At 38.1% G+C, this 19,134-nt stretch overlaps 1 protein-coding gene across 5 annotated transcripts in view; it reads right to left on the reverse strand.

Moving 5' to 3' along the window:
- Positions 1-19,134, reverse strand: part of ARL15 (ADP ribosylation factor like GTPase 15) — a 207,240-nt gene that overhangs the window by 138,390 nt on the left and 49,716 nt on the right. The window contains exon 2 of one of the 5 annotated variants that reach the window (XM_015848719.2): positions 1,460-1,534. The exons of the other annotated variants lie outside the window; for them this stretch is intronic. Within the exon in view, the coding sequence (XP_015704205.1) occupies positions 1,460-1,465 (6 nt within the window). The 5' untranslated portion in view covers positions 1,466-1,534. The remainder of the gene's footprint in view (positions 1-1,459; positions 1,535-19,134) is intronic. 5 annotated transcript variants of the gene reach the window in all.

The following is a 19,134-nucleotide window of genomic DNA, read 5'->3' on the forward strand; positions in this document are numbered from 1 at the left end:
AAGAAACTCTGGGTGTATTTTTACAGAAAAAAAAGAATATTTCATCTTTACTTGAGGCAGTGCTTCCTCTGAGATTTAGCCCCAGGATATGTCTTGTTCTGACTTATGGAATATTTCAAAAGTAACATTTGTCATCAAATCTGAAAGTGAAAAAAAGAAATTTCTAAGGACAAGAGACCTCACTATTTATTATGAAGTCCAGTCTTACTGAACAAGTAAGTGTCTGAGGCAGAATAGCAAGTTAAAGGAGATTGTATATACCAGTCAAAGGAAATATATATATATATATGTTACAAAACACAAGGTAGAGGAAAAAGACTGAAGAATACCATTGATGAGGAAAACTAGAATTATTTTAGAAACTATCAGACAGAAAAATTAAACAAAATCAGAGTAGTGTTACAGGACATTAAATGGGAAAGTACAGTTTTAACTGTCACTTTTAAACCTGCTTACGGAGGTAATAATTTTTTGTTCATATAGTAAAAGAAATACCACATAATTCTATCTCTGTGGAAACAAGGACACAAGTTCGTGTATTACCCAACCAAAAAGTCATCAAATCAATGAATGTTTGGTTGCTCTATTATTAGCAGGAAACAAATAAAAACCAATTTTTAAAAGTTACTAAATTAGAGATCGTTTATGCAGTTTCCACTGAAATGCAAGGATGAAGAGTGTGCATTACTAAAGTATGCACGGTTTAATAGGAATTAATGAGAGGGTTTACATAAAAGGAAGGGGACTGGACAACAAGGATAGCTTGATTTTGCAGGCAATGCAAGTCTTCTGGCCAAAGAATTCTGCTGTCTGGAACACTTAAGACCAGACTGCCTCCCAGCGTTAGAAAATACAGTAAAAATGACACGGATGTTGGCAGAGGCACAAGTGGGAGATCTACGGGGTATGCTCCACTACCAGTCTGTAGCATACTTGGAATTGAAGTACCATATACAGATTGTGGGCATCTCTTATTCTTTAGGCTGCCTATGAGCTAATTCATTCTTACATGCCTTTCTCATTTTAATATCACCATATACAACTACACCAGTACACTATATTTACAGAAATAAGAGCCTCTAAGAGAATATGCGTTCTGACCAGAAGACCTAGGGAATAGGAAATATGTAGCAATGTATACAGGAATCTCTCTTCCTCCTTTATATAGCATAAGTTTTACTTGGCTAGTACAGCACATTACTACCGTGGGAGGAAACAGGAGACAACCTACACAAAGAACATTAATCCAAAATACACAATTAGAGGAAAGCATACAAATCTGAAGCACCATTAAAAATTCTTCAAATTTTAATCAACAACAGCCAGTTTAAACATAAAACAGTTTCTGCTTCTACTAAACTCTTAAAAAGTTAGGCTGAAGAAACTTCAGCCATTTAACACCTCACACTTCTCGTCTCTCCAGCTGTACATTTGTTGGGTATTTTTCCTATCTAAGTACCTGCATTTTCCACCAAGTTTCTCAGTTGTCACCAGTCTTTTTTCTGATGAAGATTCCTTTACCGGTTATTTTGTTCTGTAAAATCAAAATGGTTCAACTTGTCACCACTGATCACACATAGATCAAAGACTACAGACTTTAAATTACAGACTTCAAAATAAACAGGTGCCCTGTTTCTAATCTTTGTACACTTGGAGAACATAATTTGAAGTTGACAAGAAAGAGAAAGGGCTATATGGAGACAAGGCAAATATAATGCCTCACTCTTGAAATAGTCTTACATACGTCTATGCCTACTCACTGGTATGTCAGCAAGCAAACTCTGCAGTGTACGCAACTCAAACCAAGTTTCTTCTTATCAGTTAAAAGGTATGAGATACTTGAAATCACAAGAAAGTATCACTATATTAGATTTTTATATGCATATTGTTATTATTATTTGCTAAAGATCTGCTTTAACTCTCAGACCTACAGAAATCTTCTGAGTTGATTCAAAATATTTTATCATTGGGTGGATGCAGCCTATGAACAGTTGCAGAAAATGCTTTCAGAGAACAGAAGCATCATCAACTTAAACTGTCCTGTGCCACAGCTGTTTCAGTGCTGCTGCTTTCACTGACTGTGTGTTGAGTGTCTGTTGGATAATTATTACACAATTCATCAATAAAAATTTTCTTAAGATAAAAAGGCAACAGGTTGCTGATTAAGAATATATCTAATGTTGGTGAAATATGTTCATAAATCCACACAAAAATAAACTCAAAGTGCAGTTCTGATAACTGAGCATAGCTCAGGAGTGCTTAGTCCCTCGCCTGTTTCAATGCACAGCTGTAAGAGATTTAAAACTTTTTCTGAGTGGGTTGCATATACTTCAGCAAAAAAAAAAAAAAAATACTGCCTTACTGCTGCTTACTGGAACAAAACTTTTACCATTTAATCTAGATCAGCATAAATCCTGGCAAACTGGGGGAACTCCTCCTCACACTGGCTTGAGAGAAAATTTCAGAGGACAGGGGAGAATTGCCATAATGATGAGATTCTATCCGTGAAACATAAGCAGTCCGGAGTTGGTGGCATAATTCAGAGAGGGACAATCAATAAAAGCAGGTTTAAGAAACAGAAGATAGCTGGCTTTAAGACTTAGATATACGATCAGTTGTGAAAACAAAATACTGGCTTCAACTCAACCTTTTTGTTTGAAATAGTTCTTTTTCCACATTCACTTCGATAATTAAGGGCCAACAGAAAAATTAGAATAGAATAGAATAGAATAGAATAGAATAGAATAGAATAGATTTTTAGTAAAAGACAAAAATCAAACTGGAGGTTTAGATTTTTGTATTACAAAGGTAAAGTATGCAGCAACCTTTATAGCGAGTTGTCATTAACTGCCAGTTATCTACATATCGTCAGATCAGTATTTTTGAAATGTAAGGAATGTATAAAGTGAATAAGAAGAGCTGCACACAGTCCTCATACCATAGAGATTTTTCACTTAAGACAGAACATTTACAGCTCCAAAGTATTTCTCCAAAGCAATCAGTAATAATGAACAGAGATTATAAGGCGCAGCACGTATCGTTTTATACAAGGAGTCCAGAACAGCTTGATTACATTGTTTGGTAATAAAATTCAGGAGTGTAGGATGTAAAACTGCAGTAAGATTTGTCAAACAAAGTTCACAATAACTGATAGAAAGCACCGGAAATATGTTACCTTCCTATGCAATAATAATATAGTCCTCTTTATTTGAGGAAATAGGTAAGTAATCATGTTTCTTCATCTCTGTAACAAAATTAAGCTTACGTTGTAAAGTTTATTGTTCCAAAAACATACACATATTGTACCCTGTACAGGTCAATGATTAATCAGGAAGAGAGAACAATCTATAAAAGTAGGGGAAGAAAGATACTTAAGAGAAACTAATTCAGGACAAGTCATTAATCTTTGCTTCCAAGTGGTCCACACAAGAACCTCATCTCACACCTAGGTGAAATCAACATGCACCCAGGTTAACCTTCACTTGGTGGGGTTGTGGAGCAGGAACAACAACATGCTGCTGCTATGAACCAAACCAGTACCTCTGCAGAGGCAGCATAAACTTCACTCACATCTCACTATTAACTATACTGCTCAGATCTTAAACTCTTTTATCAACAGCTTCCAAGAGCACTCTTTAAATCCAGAGATACTTCAGTGGAGAAGAACAGAATTCTAGTAAGCATGTGTTAATAGAAGTTCATAAGTCCTACATACATTTTCCTAAAAAACAGAGAATGGCCTTTGATTAGTGTGATGCAAAATACACATGACAAAATGAACGTGCCATTGCCTGAATTTTGTAGCAGAGAAACTAGCAATCATTTAGCTTAAAACACAAAACAAAACACAGCGATTTATTCACTTTATAAGCCAGCATTTTTTTAACCTACTTTTAAATCTAAGTAACCTTACAAAGCTGAGGATAATATGATCTTGAAGAGTAAAATTTAGCCAAAGAACTAAAAGAAAACCAAAAACAAAAAACTAAATACGAGCAGGATGGAGAAAAACAAAGTTGTTATTAATGCATTAATTCTACTGAAATACCACTCAAGTCCAGTGTGATCCAAACCACAGCACACTATGTGCAAAGCAGAAAAGTCTAAGTTCAATATGCTAAAAAAAGTAGCTATAATAGTTACACAGGTTTCTTGTCGTTGAATTTTTGGTTCAGATTTAGAATTTGCTTTTGGGCTGGATTCAACCTTCTCTGTCCCTCAGCACAGAGATACGGTGTTAAAAATCAAATCAAAACAAAACAAATATTCAGTGTTCTTTTCTCAAAGGCAAAACAATGACACGAGAACATGACTGCAGTGTCCACCTAGCACAAAAACTAGTCATTTAAAATAGTTGATGGTAAGGGGACACAATCAAGGTTTGAATAATCATATTTAACTCTTGTCCAGAAGCAGGAATCAAAATGAATTATTAAGCTGAAGTTAAAAAGTCTGAAGACTTTCCAACAAGAGACACGTAGTCTTAAAAGGTAAAAGCAGTTGAGTCCTACTCCAGTAAAATCCTAGGAAAAATAATCCTATACAAATAAAATGAGCATAAAGCTCTAACAGAATGTGAATTGATTCGGAAATGTGCACAGAAAAAAAATATATATTTACAGCAATAAGTAAAGCACTGTACATGAAACCAGGTAAATATTTTTTCACTGAGCACCCATATGATCTCTGTTGTAAAAACATTAAAATCTACTTGGATTTGCAGGCACATTTAAGTATTTTAATGACAAGTACGTCAAGAATTGTCTTCCTGCTGTCTTCTGCTTTTCTCTTCTGCTTAGCCTAACATTCCAGCCTAATAGTAACATATTTTCTACTCCAATCAACCATACCATTCAGTGGTATTTCCTAGAAGAATTTTTCTTGTGTGTCAGATAAATACAGAAGAAAATCCTTCAGGGACAGCTTGATATACCACAGATTCCAGTTGAAATAATACTGAGGCAAGAAAATAAGAATTTCCTTGGTAAACCCACCAGCACAGAAAATGGGGCAAAAGCATAGGCATTTCAGCACAGCTCAGAAGTCTCGAGTATGTGACTTGAATTTCACCATAATTTTAAAGCCATATTAATCCAGAAGGAGTTATGCTGCGTGGAAAATGTACTTGTAAGAATAATATACTAAAAAAAGTCTACACAAAAATCAGTACAGCATTGCACTACTGCATGACCATTTAGAAAAGAGGGATCTCATATACATAATTATAGAAGAGTAAAGTTATCTTCATAATTTTCTAGTTAAAAATCATTTCTTGGTAACCAAACAGGAAAAAATACATATATATATAAACACACACACACACACACACAATACAATGCAAGAGCCACATTCAGGGTAAATAATTTCATCTTTCTTGGAGGAGCTGCTGTGTTTTCACCAATAGTTAAACACTCAATAAAATCAAAAAGACTCAAAATTAAACCATAACAGAACTGTGTGAATTTTTAGAGCAACCCATTTATCAGTGTGTTGCCCACATTTTCTGGAATTAGATCTGCAAGTTTTCCCATTTTTACACATGTTCAAAGAATTTAACAGTATTTGACTGTCATAAGTGAGTTAACATTTTTGGCAAGCTATCCTCTGTAATAGCTTTGAATTTCCCTTAAGTGCTTACTGTGGATGACTTATTTTAACAGGAATTAACACTACCTTGTAGCTCTCGCACAATCCAAACACTTTACTCTTAAGCATTGCTAGCACGCCATGTAAAGGACAGTGCTACAAACATGGTATGTGCTTGAGGTAAAATAGGATACATTGCACGTTGCATATGTTGCACATTCTTTTGATCTTTATTTGAAACTAATAATCCCTCCGAAGTAGAACAAGATTGTCTCCATATGCTTGGGCTATACACTTTGTATCTCTGGTCAGAAGAGTAAGTGCTTGGGAAAATTATATATATATGTATGTATGTATGTATGTATGCATAAAATATATGAATGTATGTATGTATGTATGTATGTATGTATGTATACACATATATTTGCCCCTAACAGAAGGCAAAAAACAAGCAAGCTCTCCAATCCTTACAATTCAATGAATCCTAACCATACCTGAAGACTAATAACAGTCCCACTCTGTCTTCTGAATCTCTGCAATAGTCCTTTGTATCAGTGTAAGGAGCACAATGAGCAGAAGACTGAAAGGATTATAATGCTTTCTGTGCTACTTGTTTGTAGATCTCCTTTGTTACTGAAGTTACAGAGTTACAGAGGAATTCAATTGATCTTCCCATAAAGCATCTCAGCAACTAGTGCTATTTCCGTGGCTTATTAGCTACTTACTGAAAAGTCTTCATCACTGATATCTTAGGACAGTGAAAACAAAAGACAGTGCATGGATTCATTTCTAAAGAATTTCATGCCACGGTTTTGCCATTATAAATTGACTGTGGAGCCAAATTTTGGTAAAGAAAGCACAGTTCCTTTACCTTCTTGATTTTTCCACTGCTCACACATAGAAAAATAAAAGGAACACCTTGACTAGCAATGCAGAATCCTCCCCTTCCAACCCAGTCAAGAGATGAGAGAATTTTCTGGTTAGTCACAGGCAGCAATCTCAGTCTACACTTTTCACATCATGTTTTCCCCTCAAAACCTACAGACATATTTATCCTGCAGTTCTGGGCTACTTTACATTGTTTATCACATGATAGAAGCCTTGGACAAAACCTTTTGTACTCATTGGACTAGACATTCTCCACATCACAAATCTTATTCTTATTACTTTGTGCATCCTCAGTACATGGAACCAGTGACCAGAGGAAGGGCATAAAGTTTTCCTCTGAAAACTGAGCACATTTTAGAGATGTTCAATATCATGATGGTGAAGTCTCCTGCAGTATATCAGGCTTTCCACACATTATCTGGAGATCACACTTTCCTCCTTCCCAGTTGAGTCAGTATCTGTGTATTTTTTCATTATGTAATTTAAAACACTATAAGAAAAGATGCTAAAAGACTGCACCAAGCTACTATTATTTTTCTGTACATATGCATAGCCCAATAACATAGGAAATTGTGCTTAATTCACCTCAGTGAATGCTTTTGTCTGAATACCCCAAGAAAAATGCACCAGTACTGAAAGGCTGCTATTTCCCTGTTATGCTTATCCTACAGTCACATGTTGCCTTTTTAAGCAGTACTGCATGGTAAGGGTCAAGTTTTCATTCTCAGCACCAACATGTTACACATAAATGGGGCCCATCCAAATCAACAGCGCATATCAATAAAGGGAGACCTAAGCCTACAGTATAGCCTCATTCATTCATTTTGGGTGTGGGAGTTGCTTTGTTTTTGGCAGGGCCTGGTGGGGTTTTTTTGTTTGTTTGTTTGTTTTTTGTGTTTTGTTTTTGGTTTTTTTTTTTTGCAATTGCCAGTTTTAAAAACCAGTAGACTGAAGCTTCCATATCAGACTATGAAAGGACTGTCAAACCCTGAAAAGTGGAGGAGAGGGACTGGATTTTTTGTTGGTTTGGGGTTTTTTCAGGTTTTTTCTTTTCTTTTAACTGGGATCTACCTGTAGTACTCCAGCATGCTTACATAGTAACAGTAGCTAAAAACCCTTGCCATCTTTGGCCTTCCTAGAAACTGCACCCCTGCTTCAGGAATGTGGATTCAAGCATAGTTGCCCGTGTGCTCATCACCTCTGGGCCAGTATCACCAAGCACTACACCCCAGAGATGAGACATTTCAACTGAATCAACAGGCAGAGCACTGCTAAACAGCGCGTGGAGATTGCTCATCCACACTGGGCTGGCTTCTGGTCTATTAGCAGATTCTTTCCAAGATCTGCTTCTTGATTTCATGCTAATGAATGGGAGTGGATCTATTTCTCCATGAATTTCTGTGATTATGGCAGTTGAGAGATCATTGGTATGGGCCAAGTCAGGGGAGTGAGTCTCATTTCCACAGCAGCTGACTTCAGCAACAAAACTCTTGTGGTGTTCTCTCAACCACAAAACAATTACTAGTTCAGCAAAATTTCATTTGTGATAGCAGTGTGATTACAGGAATGGTTTCAATGTGAAGAGAAAAATGGAAAGTACCATCTTTTTTTGAGCTCTATGCTCAACCTCACTATGTTCTCCTGTCACATTACAGCATGTTTTGAGCATGTGTGCTTCCAACATTTTTATGTGAATGAAAAGTGGTATTTAGAAAGTTTTCTAGAAAGCTTACAAAATACAAAACAGATACTTCCTCACACAGAAGGTGGGGGGAGAAGGGCACAAAAATAAAGTGACAGATTAATTTTACCCAGTTCTGTTGTTTGCTAGCTGGAAAGTAATTAATACAACACGAGCTTAAAATAATAAATAAGTTTCAAACACAAACCAAAGCAGTGACCATTCCAGAATTTACTTTGACCACGCCATTCCCTTCCCTTCCCAATCCAGCTGGTCCTAGTTTTCTGCTCTACTGGAGAAGCTTCTCACTTCAGTAAATAGCACTTCTTGCTAGTCAAGTCTGGTATTAAAATTTATTTTGCAGCCTTGATGTTAAGATTTATAATACTTCCTATTCATATGCAGCTCTACACATCAAGGATGCTATCGTGCCACTGCAGAAAAACAATTACCTGGCATAGGATTTGGAAAACAAGCATTTTAAATTCTGTGCAATACAGCAAAGCTCCATCACATCCGGACCAGGCACAGGAAGAGAATATAATGTTGTCTCTTTTCAGAAGCAATGCTTTAACTTTTAAAAATTAAACAAGTAATGCAGGTTGCACAGCCACTGCACAACTGAAATGCCAAGCTACACGCACAAAAGTGACATGAGAGCTCTTTCAGATAACGCACAAAAAGAAAGCAAATATGAATTAAGAAGTGAAATCTCGCTGCTTTTGTGCATTACACACATTCATGATAAAAGTCAGCCTGAATTAAAACTCAGTGAATTTTCAAACATAGGTTAGTGTTTATTTACCTACACTAATTTTAAGTCTATTTTAATTAATCTGTCACTTATGCACAGAGTGGGCTGGTGCTCTCAGCATGTACTTATTACCAAAAAAAAACCCATAAAGAAACAAAACAGGAATCTATGAAGAGATTGAAAATACCACTTATCCACTTGATAGCAATTAGGGGGAAATCTACCTCAAGAGCAGAACGAATTAAGACATCTCTTTTGTACAACTGATGGTTTTAACATGAATTTGAAGCTGATCTGCTATGTGACGATAACAGAGCACTAGGATGTTGCTGTCTTCTGATTCTGTAAGCTTTTTAGTGTCTTTTTTGATGCCCTGGAGTTTCCTACTTGGAATGTGAAATTAAGATCAGTCAGTCTCACAGCTCAGAGTCCTAAATACAGCAGTATATTAAAACAAAATATTCAGTTTCCCTTTGTTACTTACAAAAGCTCTACAATTCCCTACTTTCAGAACAAGCATTTGCTAATGCAAATGCATCGGGCCTCACACTTTTGCCTTATGTTTCAGATGACAATATTGCCAAAAGTACATATTTCTGTTTGTTCAAAAGTATTTTGTACTTATACTACATGTGCCATGCTGAATGTGCCAACTCTCCAAAATCATACTGCAGCCTGAGCTGCACCTTCTGCTAAAAGAAATCTCACTTATAAAATCTAACAAGACCACAGCAGTACAAACACAGAATAATCTTCCAGACAATCAAAAGCAATTGAGATATCTGGATAAATGTACTGAGAACTTTCAGAAGAGATACTCACAGCTGTAAACAGAGTAAAGACAAGAAACAGTAGACAAAGTGAAACTCCAAATACAAGAATATGGATATAAGAAAACATGTTTTCTTCATGTGAACAGTCAAACATTGGAAATTGTTGCCCAGAGGCTTTGCTGTCCTTATCTTTAGAGATTTCTTCCCTTGGTTTTCAAAACCAGAGCCAAAGTGGATGAAGCCTGGAGCAACCTGGTTAGACCTTAAGCTGACCCCCTCCTCTGACCATAAGGATGGACCACACACTTTCCAAGATCCTCTCAACCTGACAGTTGCTGTAGACTGCCACACAAAGTTTACAGAGCTCTCCTCTGATCTTTCATCTATTCAAGTCTTAGGTGACATCATTTTCCATCAAATACAGCTTAGAAGTTTTTCGTGTCCTAACAAAGCTACTGTCACTGTAGGGAAACAGGGGGGAAAAAGCCTGAACAGCTTATTGATCTGAACAGACTACCACAGTCTACTGGCTCCAGTGTAGGCATGTTTATTCATTGATGCCAGCTTTGCCCAGGTGCTCAGACCTAAGCACCCACATTACTTAGTCACAGGGTGAGTGGCCACTGCCCAAGTTACTGCTCCTTTACCAGTGAAAGCATTTCTAGAGATGTATCACAACAGAGTGGGTAATTTTTTTGTTCTTTTTTTTGCTTTGTTTTTACAGTAAGGGGGAAAGAAAAACCTCTCCCACGTTAACTGGAAAGGAATCGTCAAGCATCTGGGCTTCTGGGGGAACTGTGGGACAGCTCTGAAGGATTGCCAGATTTATTCTGTATCCTCAGTTGCAGGGTGGGCAGCTTGCCAGCTCGAGTTAAAACAATACCTGAGGTCTAGTTTATATTCCCAGCTGGGCCAGCTAGCTAGGATTTAAAACACTCGTAAATTTGGGTGTGAGGGCTGTGTATGCTGACAAGGGAATTAGGCCATGGTTCTAGATGACTTTTCTTTCAATCCAACATCTGCTCAGGCAGCTCCACTGCCCCCCTCGCCTCATTCTCCTCTGGGTGTGAGCAATCATGGGCAGTAAAGGGCTGAGGGCCTCAGCACCAGCCTGCAGAGCAGCTGCCATGCCAGTGCCCAGTGGTACATCCCAGCTCCATGCTTCCATAGAAACACAGCAGGCAAGGACCTGTGAGTGCCTTTATGCTGGCAGGGACAGGCTGGTCTCTGTTTTTGTGTTGTTTTCTTTTAAATGAGCCCTCTCTCAGCTGCCTACATGCTGTTCCTACTTACACTACTCCTCTACTTCCATTCCTCCCACAACCAACTTACTCTCTTTGCTTTGGGATGAAAGGGAAGATAACACCATTTTCTTTCTTAGTTCAACACCTGTCATCAAAATCTCCCTCAAAAGGAAAGAAAGATGTCAGTGGCTCTGCCTAGCACAAAGCCCAACAAAACGTCATAACCTGTTCTTCTTGCCCATCTCCCATGGCAGGCAATGCTCATAGCATTCTGCACCCCCAGGAACACCCTGGGAGGAAGTACTCAGCAGAGCTTCATCTAGTGGCAAATCTCTGGTCACTACGATGGCCGGATCCAGTAGGTGCTGACCAGTAGGTCAGCATCTCCTCAGCTTTACTCCTACACTTCAGTTAGGTGCTCACAGGCAGAACCTCTGTGACTGTAGCAGCAGAGGTACGTCTGTTGCTTTGTAACAAATCAACCTACAGCATTTACATGGGCTCTTCCCCCAGACCCGGCCGTCCCTGTCAGTCCCTCTGTTAACTTCCTCTGAGTTTAGGCTGCCCTAAGAATTGACATTAAGGAAATAAATAGATAATACAATATGCACCTTTTAATTCTTCTCTGACAAATTCATTTCTAATAAGCAACAAAGTTGTGTTCAAACCAATAAGCCACATGCACTCAAGTGAGAATAGCTTTAAATAAACAACCCATTGTCCTCCTATAGAAGTAACTATTTTTAGAAATTCAGACTGGCCATATAATATCTTTCAGTTGATTGAGAGCAGCATGAAGAAAGAAAGATTTCATCGCAGATTTTTACCATACCAAAATAAAACAAGATGCCTTAAAGGAAAGTCCCACTTCTTCAAAGAAAAAATAAGCCTCCAAGGGCAGGTGAGGTTTTCTAATGCTGTGTGAGCAAGGAATAAAAAGTAAGAAAATGTAACTTAGAATCTTGAAAGAAATACCATCTGTATTTATTGTATGTAGGAACACATTTCACAATGTCTGGTTAAACCCTGAATAGCACTACAGTGAATTTAAAATGCTTACTCAACTGCTTAAAGTGGTGTGTTAATATTGCTAACTTAAACTTTATACAGACAATTTACCAGTTAATAAAAATGCATCAATGCAACATGTGCTTATTTTGATGAGGCAGGAGAACATGAAAAATCCTAACAGGTCTCTCTTGTTCTACATAAAAGACAATCAGAAAGCAATGTTGCGTCCTGCACTGAGGTAAGGAAAGGTACAACATGGAGACAAAGTGTGACACAAACTGTTGTTCGCAGAAGTCATAAGTAATATTCCTAAGGGAAATTAAAAAAAAAAAAAAAAAAAAAAAGAAAAGGGAGAGAGAGAGAGAGAGAGAAAAGGAAAAAGACAAAAAGAACAGTAAGAACAGTTCTGTTCGCACCCCTCCAAACACAGTAAATGAGTTCTTATTCTGCTGTTAAAGATTTGCTTCTGATATCTGTGCTCCTTTCACTGAAGTACTTGCACAGAGAAGTTGTGAAGCAGGCAAAGATGCTCAGCGCAGACATACTGCAGAAATCTATCCAGTAAACAAAGATTACAACCATCACATCTCTGATCAAGTACTTGTGAAGAACAAACCAGCAGACTTTTCCAAGGCTGGAGGGAACACTGCTGCATTGTAACAGGGAGGTTCTGAGCCCCCCAGAAAGGCTGCACAGGGCGTGCACATGTTTTTCAAGGACTGGGAGCTGCCTTCTGGAGAACCAGCTCCGACTTCCTGAAGCTGACTCTTGTCAATTAATATATCAGACATGTTTACTTTTTCCAGTGTCACAAAGTTCCTTCAAACAAGAGAAACAGCAAGAGCAGAAAATTAAGCTGTCTACAAAAATGGCTTTATAATTAATCAAATTCTTGTTCTCACTCACAATCAGTAATAATTATTCTCATTTCTAGCAAATACGGGACAGATTTTCAGAAGTACATAATGCAGAAATACTTGCAAATCAATCCGGACATTCTGTAAAATTGCTTCTTCATTAAGTGGTAGCATTCCTACAATACACAGTTTGCTATAACATCTCTATCTTTCCATCAGCCCCCTACTCCCTTTGCTATTCTTGAAATATCCTTACAACATGTAAACATTTCCAAGACGTGCTCTGACACGTTCAAGCCCACAAATCACCACTGCAGTTCAGCTATTTGAGATTTCCACAATCTCATTTCCACAAACGAATGTATACTACCTAGTTCAGCTACCTTTACAACTTTTCCCAGTGCTCCTGCTTAGCCTTCCCACCGCAGTATAAATTGCTGATGCCCTAAAAATTAAAATAATTATATATATATATAAATCCACTGGCTTATTTTAAACGTGCCCTCTTCAAAATTCTCTCTCCTCTGGTCAGCTACCAGTGGTTCTTGCATTGCATAGTAGCTATGACCCCTACATTTGAGGTGGCATGATCAAAGGAGCCCTGGCCAGACTTGGAAAAACATTTCCACTGAGAATGGACATACTGCCTGTCAAAAGGTTATTCCCACTGTGTACAGGGAGCAGCTCGTATTACTGCAGTGTAACATGAAAGTGCAAAATCTAGCCGTAGTAATCCACATACATGTTTTTCTTTCCAAAAAGAGCATATGGGATACACTGACTGGAACAGAACATCCGTATTATCATTAGAAGGGAGGGGATGGACAGAAGAAGGAAAACTTCCTTAATCATTCCAGTTGAAGGAACTGGACTCTTAAAAATACTTTAAAAATTCTGCCTCCTACTGTAGTAATTACCTCTCTCCAATGTGTCTGGCTTCCCCCTTCCCTCCCCCCCCCCCCCCCCCCCCCTTTTAGTTAATTTATATATGCAAATTGCATCTACATGTAGATAATCACACACATACACATGATCAGACTTTACTTTCTGTGGAAGATAAAATAACTTTGGAGGCGTAAATCTTAATGTCAATGACAGGAAGGCTTTGGTGAACCATTACCATAAATCTGACAAACGCTAATTTGATGGGTGGCTGTATCTGTCTGCTGCAAGACCAGTCTAGACAGTCTATTGAGAAATCCTAAAACACAACTGTTTGTTCCCTGTAACACCATCTGGATATGGCAATAAGAGCCGACCCAGTGCCATTCACACATGGATCAAAGCACATGCTAATGCCATCATGAAGTCATACACATAAAAAATTCAATCTGAGAACTCTATGCAATTTTCCTAAGTCCTCAGTGAAGAAAACTCAGACTTAGCACAACTCAAGCTAAGTGCATGAAGAGGGGGAGAGGGAGGAAAAAAAGAAGAGAATATTTAATGAGCTTGGCCTTCCTAAGGAATGTTAGGCCACCCATTGTATTGGAAAAGGCTCATGTCACACTTCAGTCATGGCACCCATCAGGGTGCCCCTTTACAAAAATTGATCCGGAGGTTTTTGTAATTACCTGTTTCAAACAGAAAGAGTGCCCAAAAAATACAAGAAGGTTTCCAAGGTGTAGATCTTGCATTTTATTATTTCAGATAGACCTGGCAGAATTTTTAATATCGCAGACAATATTGAAAACCCCTTTCTCATTAAACTGCGCTGTGGCACTAGATCAAAGCAACAAGGGCCCCCTATTGAACTTTTCTAAATATTACAAACATAAGAGCAAGTCTGGCTATGCAGAAATGAAACGTAAAGCCAAATTTTCTTCTGTCTACACAAACAAACAAAAAATATCCACGGCTCACCATGATACATCTTATAGCACGGTGAGCATTTTGTAGCTGTGCTGCAAACGTCTGATTGACAAAACCCCATCCAAAAAAACAAACAAAAAAAGAAAAGAGAGAGAGGAAAAAAAGTTCCCGATGTCTTTTCCTGTGTGGTTCACTTCGACAGTTTCTGGGGTGCTTCCAAAGTACTGCCAGTCAAAAGATCTTGTAACTTTTATTTGTGTAATGCATTGTGTAGCAATATCAGCAACTCACAGAAGACATCTGACTTTCTAATGATGTCCATAGACTTATTTTTCCCTTGAAAATAACTATTAATACTAAGCTTCCTGTGACTATATCACACTCAGCGTTTTGACCATTGAAACTGTATGTGCTATCACTCATTCAGTTTGGGGGGATTTTTTTTTTTATGATTCAATTTGCAAGACTTGATTATTTCCTAAGACTTGATTTGTAAGAATATGATTCAGTTTGTAAGACTGTAGCAAGCTGTCTTTAGGATTACTAGAAAAACTACAATATGATGTTAGTTTTGCTTCCTACCTTCATCATTTCCACTATCAGGCAGGCTTTGACAATATTTGATACAAACTTCGACTATCATTAAAAACATTTTCTTAATCTTTTCAAAGCAACCTAAATATTCTATTCATAAAGAAAACATTGAGGAAAGACCACAATTCTAGCTCCTAAAATACTTTCCAAGTTCAAAAATGACAACTGGCAAAATGTATTTCTGTCAACATAAGCAGTAAAATGCAAGTTAAATAACTATTAAAACTGCATTTTAAGTGTTTATAGTCTAATGCTGGCAATTCCTATACTCACAAAAAGAAACAGAACAAGCACATACATGGGCAAGAAGAGTTTGCTATGAAGTACTGCACCTCCAATATGCTGGTCTGTAGACTGAAACTGAGAAAATAAACTCAGGTTGTTTTTTTCTTTTAAGAACCTGCAAAAATCTGGTAAGTTTGTACACCAAAATAAATAAATAAATAAAAATGACACATTTCTAAACAAATAATTTAATGAAATTCTTGGTCTAAGTGAAAAATGCCTGTCTTTATGTACAGCTACATTACAATGGTTCTACTCAGGTGCATCACAAACAATTATGAAAAAGTACACTGTGCATTCCTCACATCTTCTGATTCAGTACCTCCATGGGGATGTACACTTGTCTTAAAAGTTAAAGACCTATGTACTTCACACAGTTATTAACAAAAACTTCAGGACAGATAGAGTTTGAGATTGACACAGAGACTGCAAACTCTGAGGAAGTGATTTCTGCTGACGTGCCACCAGAATGACCAATTCTAAACACTTATTTAAAAACTATATACATTAAATACTTAGGAGTGGGGGGGAGAACCTATTTTTGTAATGAAATGGCATCAGGACAGCAAAAGTGATCCATCGATCTTTCCCTTCAAAGTGTGGTTGTGGATAAACAGTCAAAGACCTCCACACAGATTTCCGGTATTAGAAAACCCAAGAGGGACTGGCTCTGATTTAAGACCTAAAAGACTGATAAACTATGACTCATCAAGTTTTCAGATCATAGAGATGTTTCAGTATGGAGAAATGTGAAATTTACAGGCACGCGGCGCACATCACTAACCAGCAGCTTTTTCTGCAGAGAGCAAGCTGCCCAAGAGGGACCAAAAAGAAAAGTTAGGAGCACACATGCTGCAGTGACTTCTGATTACATTTGAAATGGCATTAGATGGCATTATATTAGCACAACGTTCTTATATCTTTGAATCACATAGGGAACAGATCACCAAAGAACACGAATGCACTTAGCACCTATTTGTAAATATCGTTAACATCTCATTTCCCTCTCTCCTCCAAATTTCGACACCGACAACAGCCTTTAAGGAACTGACCCAGTTCTACCTGAACAAGCTGATAGTTAGTGCTTCAGACACGCAGTGAAGGGCACGTTATACAGGATGGGAAGCATCTGACGGCCCGCTTTCAAGCAGCGCAACGGGACAGCACTGCCATCTACCGCCCGCTGGTAGGAAGAAGCCCTTCACAGACGGACCTACCCAGGAGTTCCCCCCGACGGGGAAACCCGCCGCTGCCAAAGGAGACTCGGCAGGACCGAACCCCGCAGGATTTTCCCAAGCGAGCCACCCGCATCAGTGCATTCTTGGGGGAATTCTGTCACACCACAAAAAGGCGTGAAAGCGAAGGTGCTTCGTTGGTGGCTGGCTTTTTTTGATCGTTTGTTTCTTGGAGGTTTCGTAGGGTGGGGTTTTGTTTTTGTTTGTTTGTTTGTTTATTAATTCGGTGTCTACGAAGCAGACCAGCAGCTGTAACTGCTCCCACAAGCGTCTCTTCCAGCGGCACACAGCAGACGGGTCACCACCAGACAGCTGCACAGTGCCCTCTTCTGCCTTCCCACCAACATCACTGCACCGTCTGAACGCCAAGTCTCTGCCATGCATGCTACAGTCCTTCACAGCACTTCCAATTCCTCCGTCCTCCTCAGAGTACAGACAACGTGATGCGCCAACAATAAATCTGTTTGTGTCCTGAGGAGCTATCAACTTCCATACACATATAAACATTACATAGCTATTCTAATCACATAGACGCTGCTGTAAGCACAACAATCATTAATGCTTCCAGTTTTAGCGCAGCTAACTTGCTTCTACCAACTTCTACAGACTCAAATCATGCCCACATTTAAAATAAAGTTGGCAGATAAACCATGCACCAGCTAATAAAAAGACAGTTCATTTCGTTGCTTAAAAAAGCTGACAGCATGTCACTGATACAGAGAAACCTAATTCATTTAAAACACAGTATCATAAAAGATTTAGTAGAGATACATGTGCATGCTTTAAGTACAAGTATATGTTTGTTCCACTGACTTTCTAATGGACATAAAAGAAGAAAGTTCTAAAGGCTGTATTTGAAAATTCCACTCAAAAAGTGTCCTGCCAACAAACTTGGACTCCCTAGAAATCATTGATGCAGTTTTAAGAGAGATGAGAAGTTAATGGATCATAAATGCTGGGGCTACTGAAAACCTAATATGTAAACATGTTAAAGACAAATTAAACAACACCATTATGAAAAACAATGGAGTTATCACTTCTTTTTTTCTTTTTTTACAGTGTACAAGCAACCATGTAATTACTTCAGTCACAAGGTAAGTGCCATGTAGTTACAGTACAAAGTTGTTCACATCTCACACATTAGATGTCAATAGAAGGTTACCTGTTACCATACCTAGCAATATGCAGTTGATGGTGACAACTGGTAGATGTTGAAGTCAATCTAATAGGGTCAGAATAACAGTGTGAAATCTGTAATTACAGTATTGCCAAGCTACCGACTCAGAGCGGTTCTTTGGCTTTGTCTTCTTTAAAAAAACAGATTCTATCAAAATGTGAATGAGCTTTCAGAAGGCACAGGTGCAGTTTGCACCTACAAATGTGCAGCGATGCTACAGATATGGTGTTCTTGAAACTCCTGAAGCAAACTATCTGATATTGAAGCATAGCTAAGATACCAACAATTAATTACACGTCATCTTAGAAAGCCAAAGATCACCTCATTTTGCCCTCTAAGCCGTGTTCTATTTTTGACTGTGTAGCTTCTTCTGTGTATTTCTCTTTCAGCGATCACTTTAAGACAACAAAAAGCTCTCCCCCAAGGACCTCTCAGTCAGTCCTCTTACCTGTTCAGATTCGCTCTGCATAACCCACAATAGCAATCTATAGATCCCTATTTTCTATACCTGTTAGACGGATTTATATACAGATGAACTGGAAAGTTAAGAAAACCAAATTTCTATACAGATCCAATTCAGAAAGAGCTGATCACATGAATCAGTCTCTCTCATCTGGGAACAGATTTACAAGATACTGGACTATCAGACTGCAGAATGCATCAGGAAAACAAATTAAATTACATACAAATTACTGATTTATTCTTAGGAGATGCATTCACTTTTTAACCAATGAAGAAGGACCAAGGCAAACGCTGTAAAGAGGCACATTTTAAAAAGCCAAAATTGGAAAACTGAGATCTTGATTACGTCTCTCTTGGTAGTTTCCCTTTTCTGCATATTTGAACAAAGACGACCTCTGTACCTCTACCCTAGGTCAGCTAAGAATGAGAAGTAATTGGAAATCTAGTTGTTTGTGTGTCCTTTTCAACCAGGAAAAGGAAGCAGTCATCTTCAAAAGCAAGAATCCTCTCATTCTAAATGGACAGCTGAAGTCAGTGCTCAAACTCTTCCATGCTTAGATTCAGTGGAAACCCATCATCAATATACAGCCTCTATAGTAAAGAAACAGCTGTCATCAGGATGCTCGTACTAAAGATGAGCTAGACTCATTCATTTTTCTTTGGCAAAATATATTGATTCATCCACAGCAGCCTGAAATCCTTTCATCACCAAAATCACAAGTTGAACCCACAACAGGAGACAATTTTATATTAGGACAGGAAAAAAAAAAAAAAA

This window comes from Coturnix japonica, chromosome Z (assembly GCF_001577835.2).
Source record: "Coturnix japonica isolate 7356 chromosome Z, Coturnix japonica 2.1, whole genome shotgun sequence".
NCBI classification, from domain to species: Eukaryota; Metazoa; Chordata; class Aves; order Galliformes; family Phasianidae; genus Coturnix; species Coturnix japonica.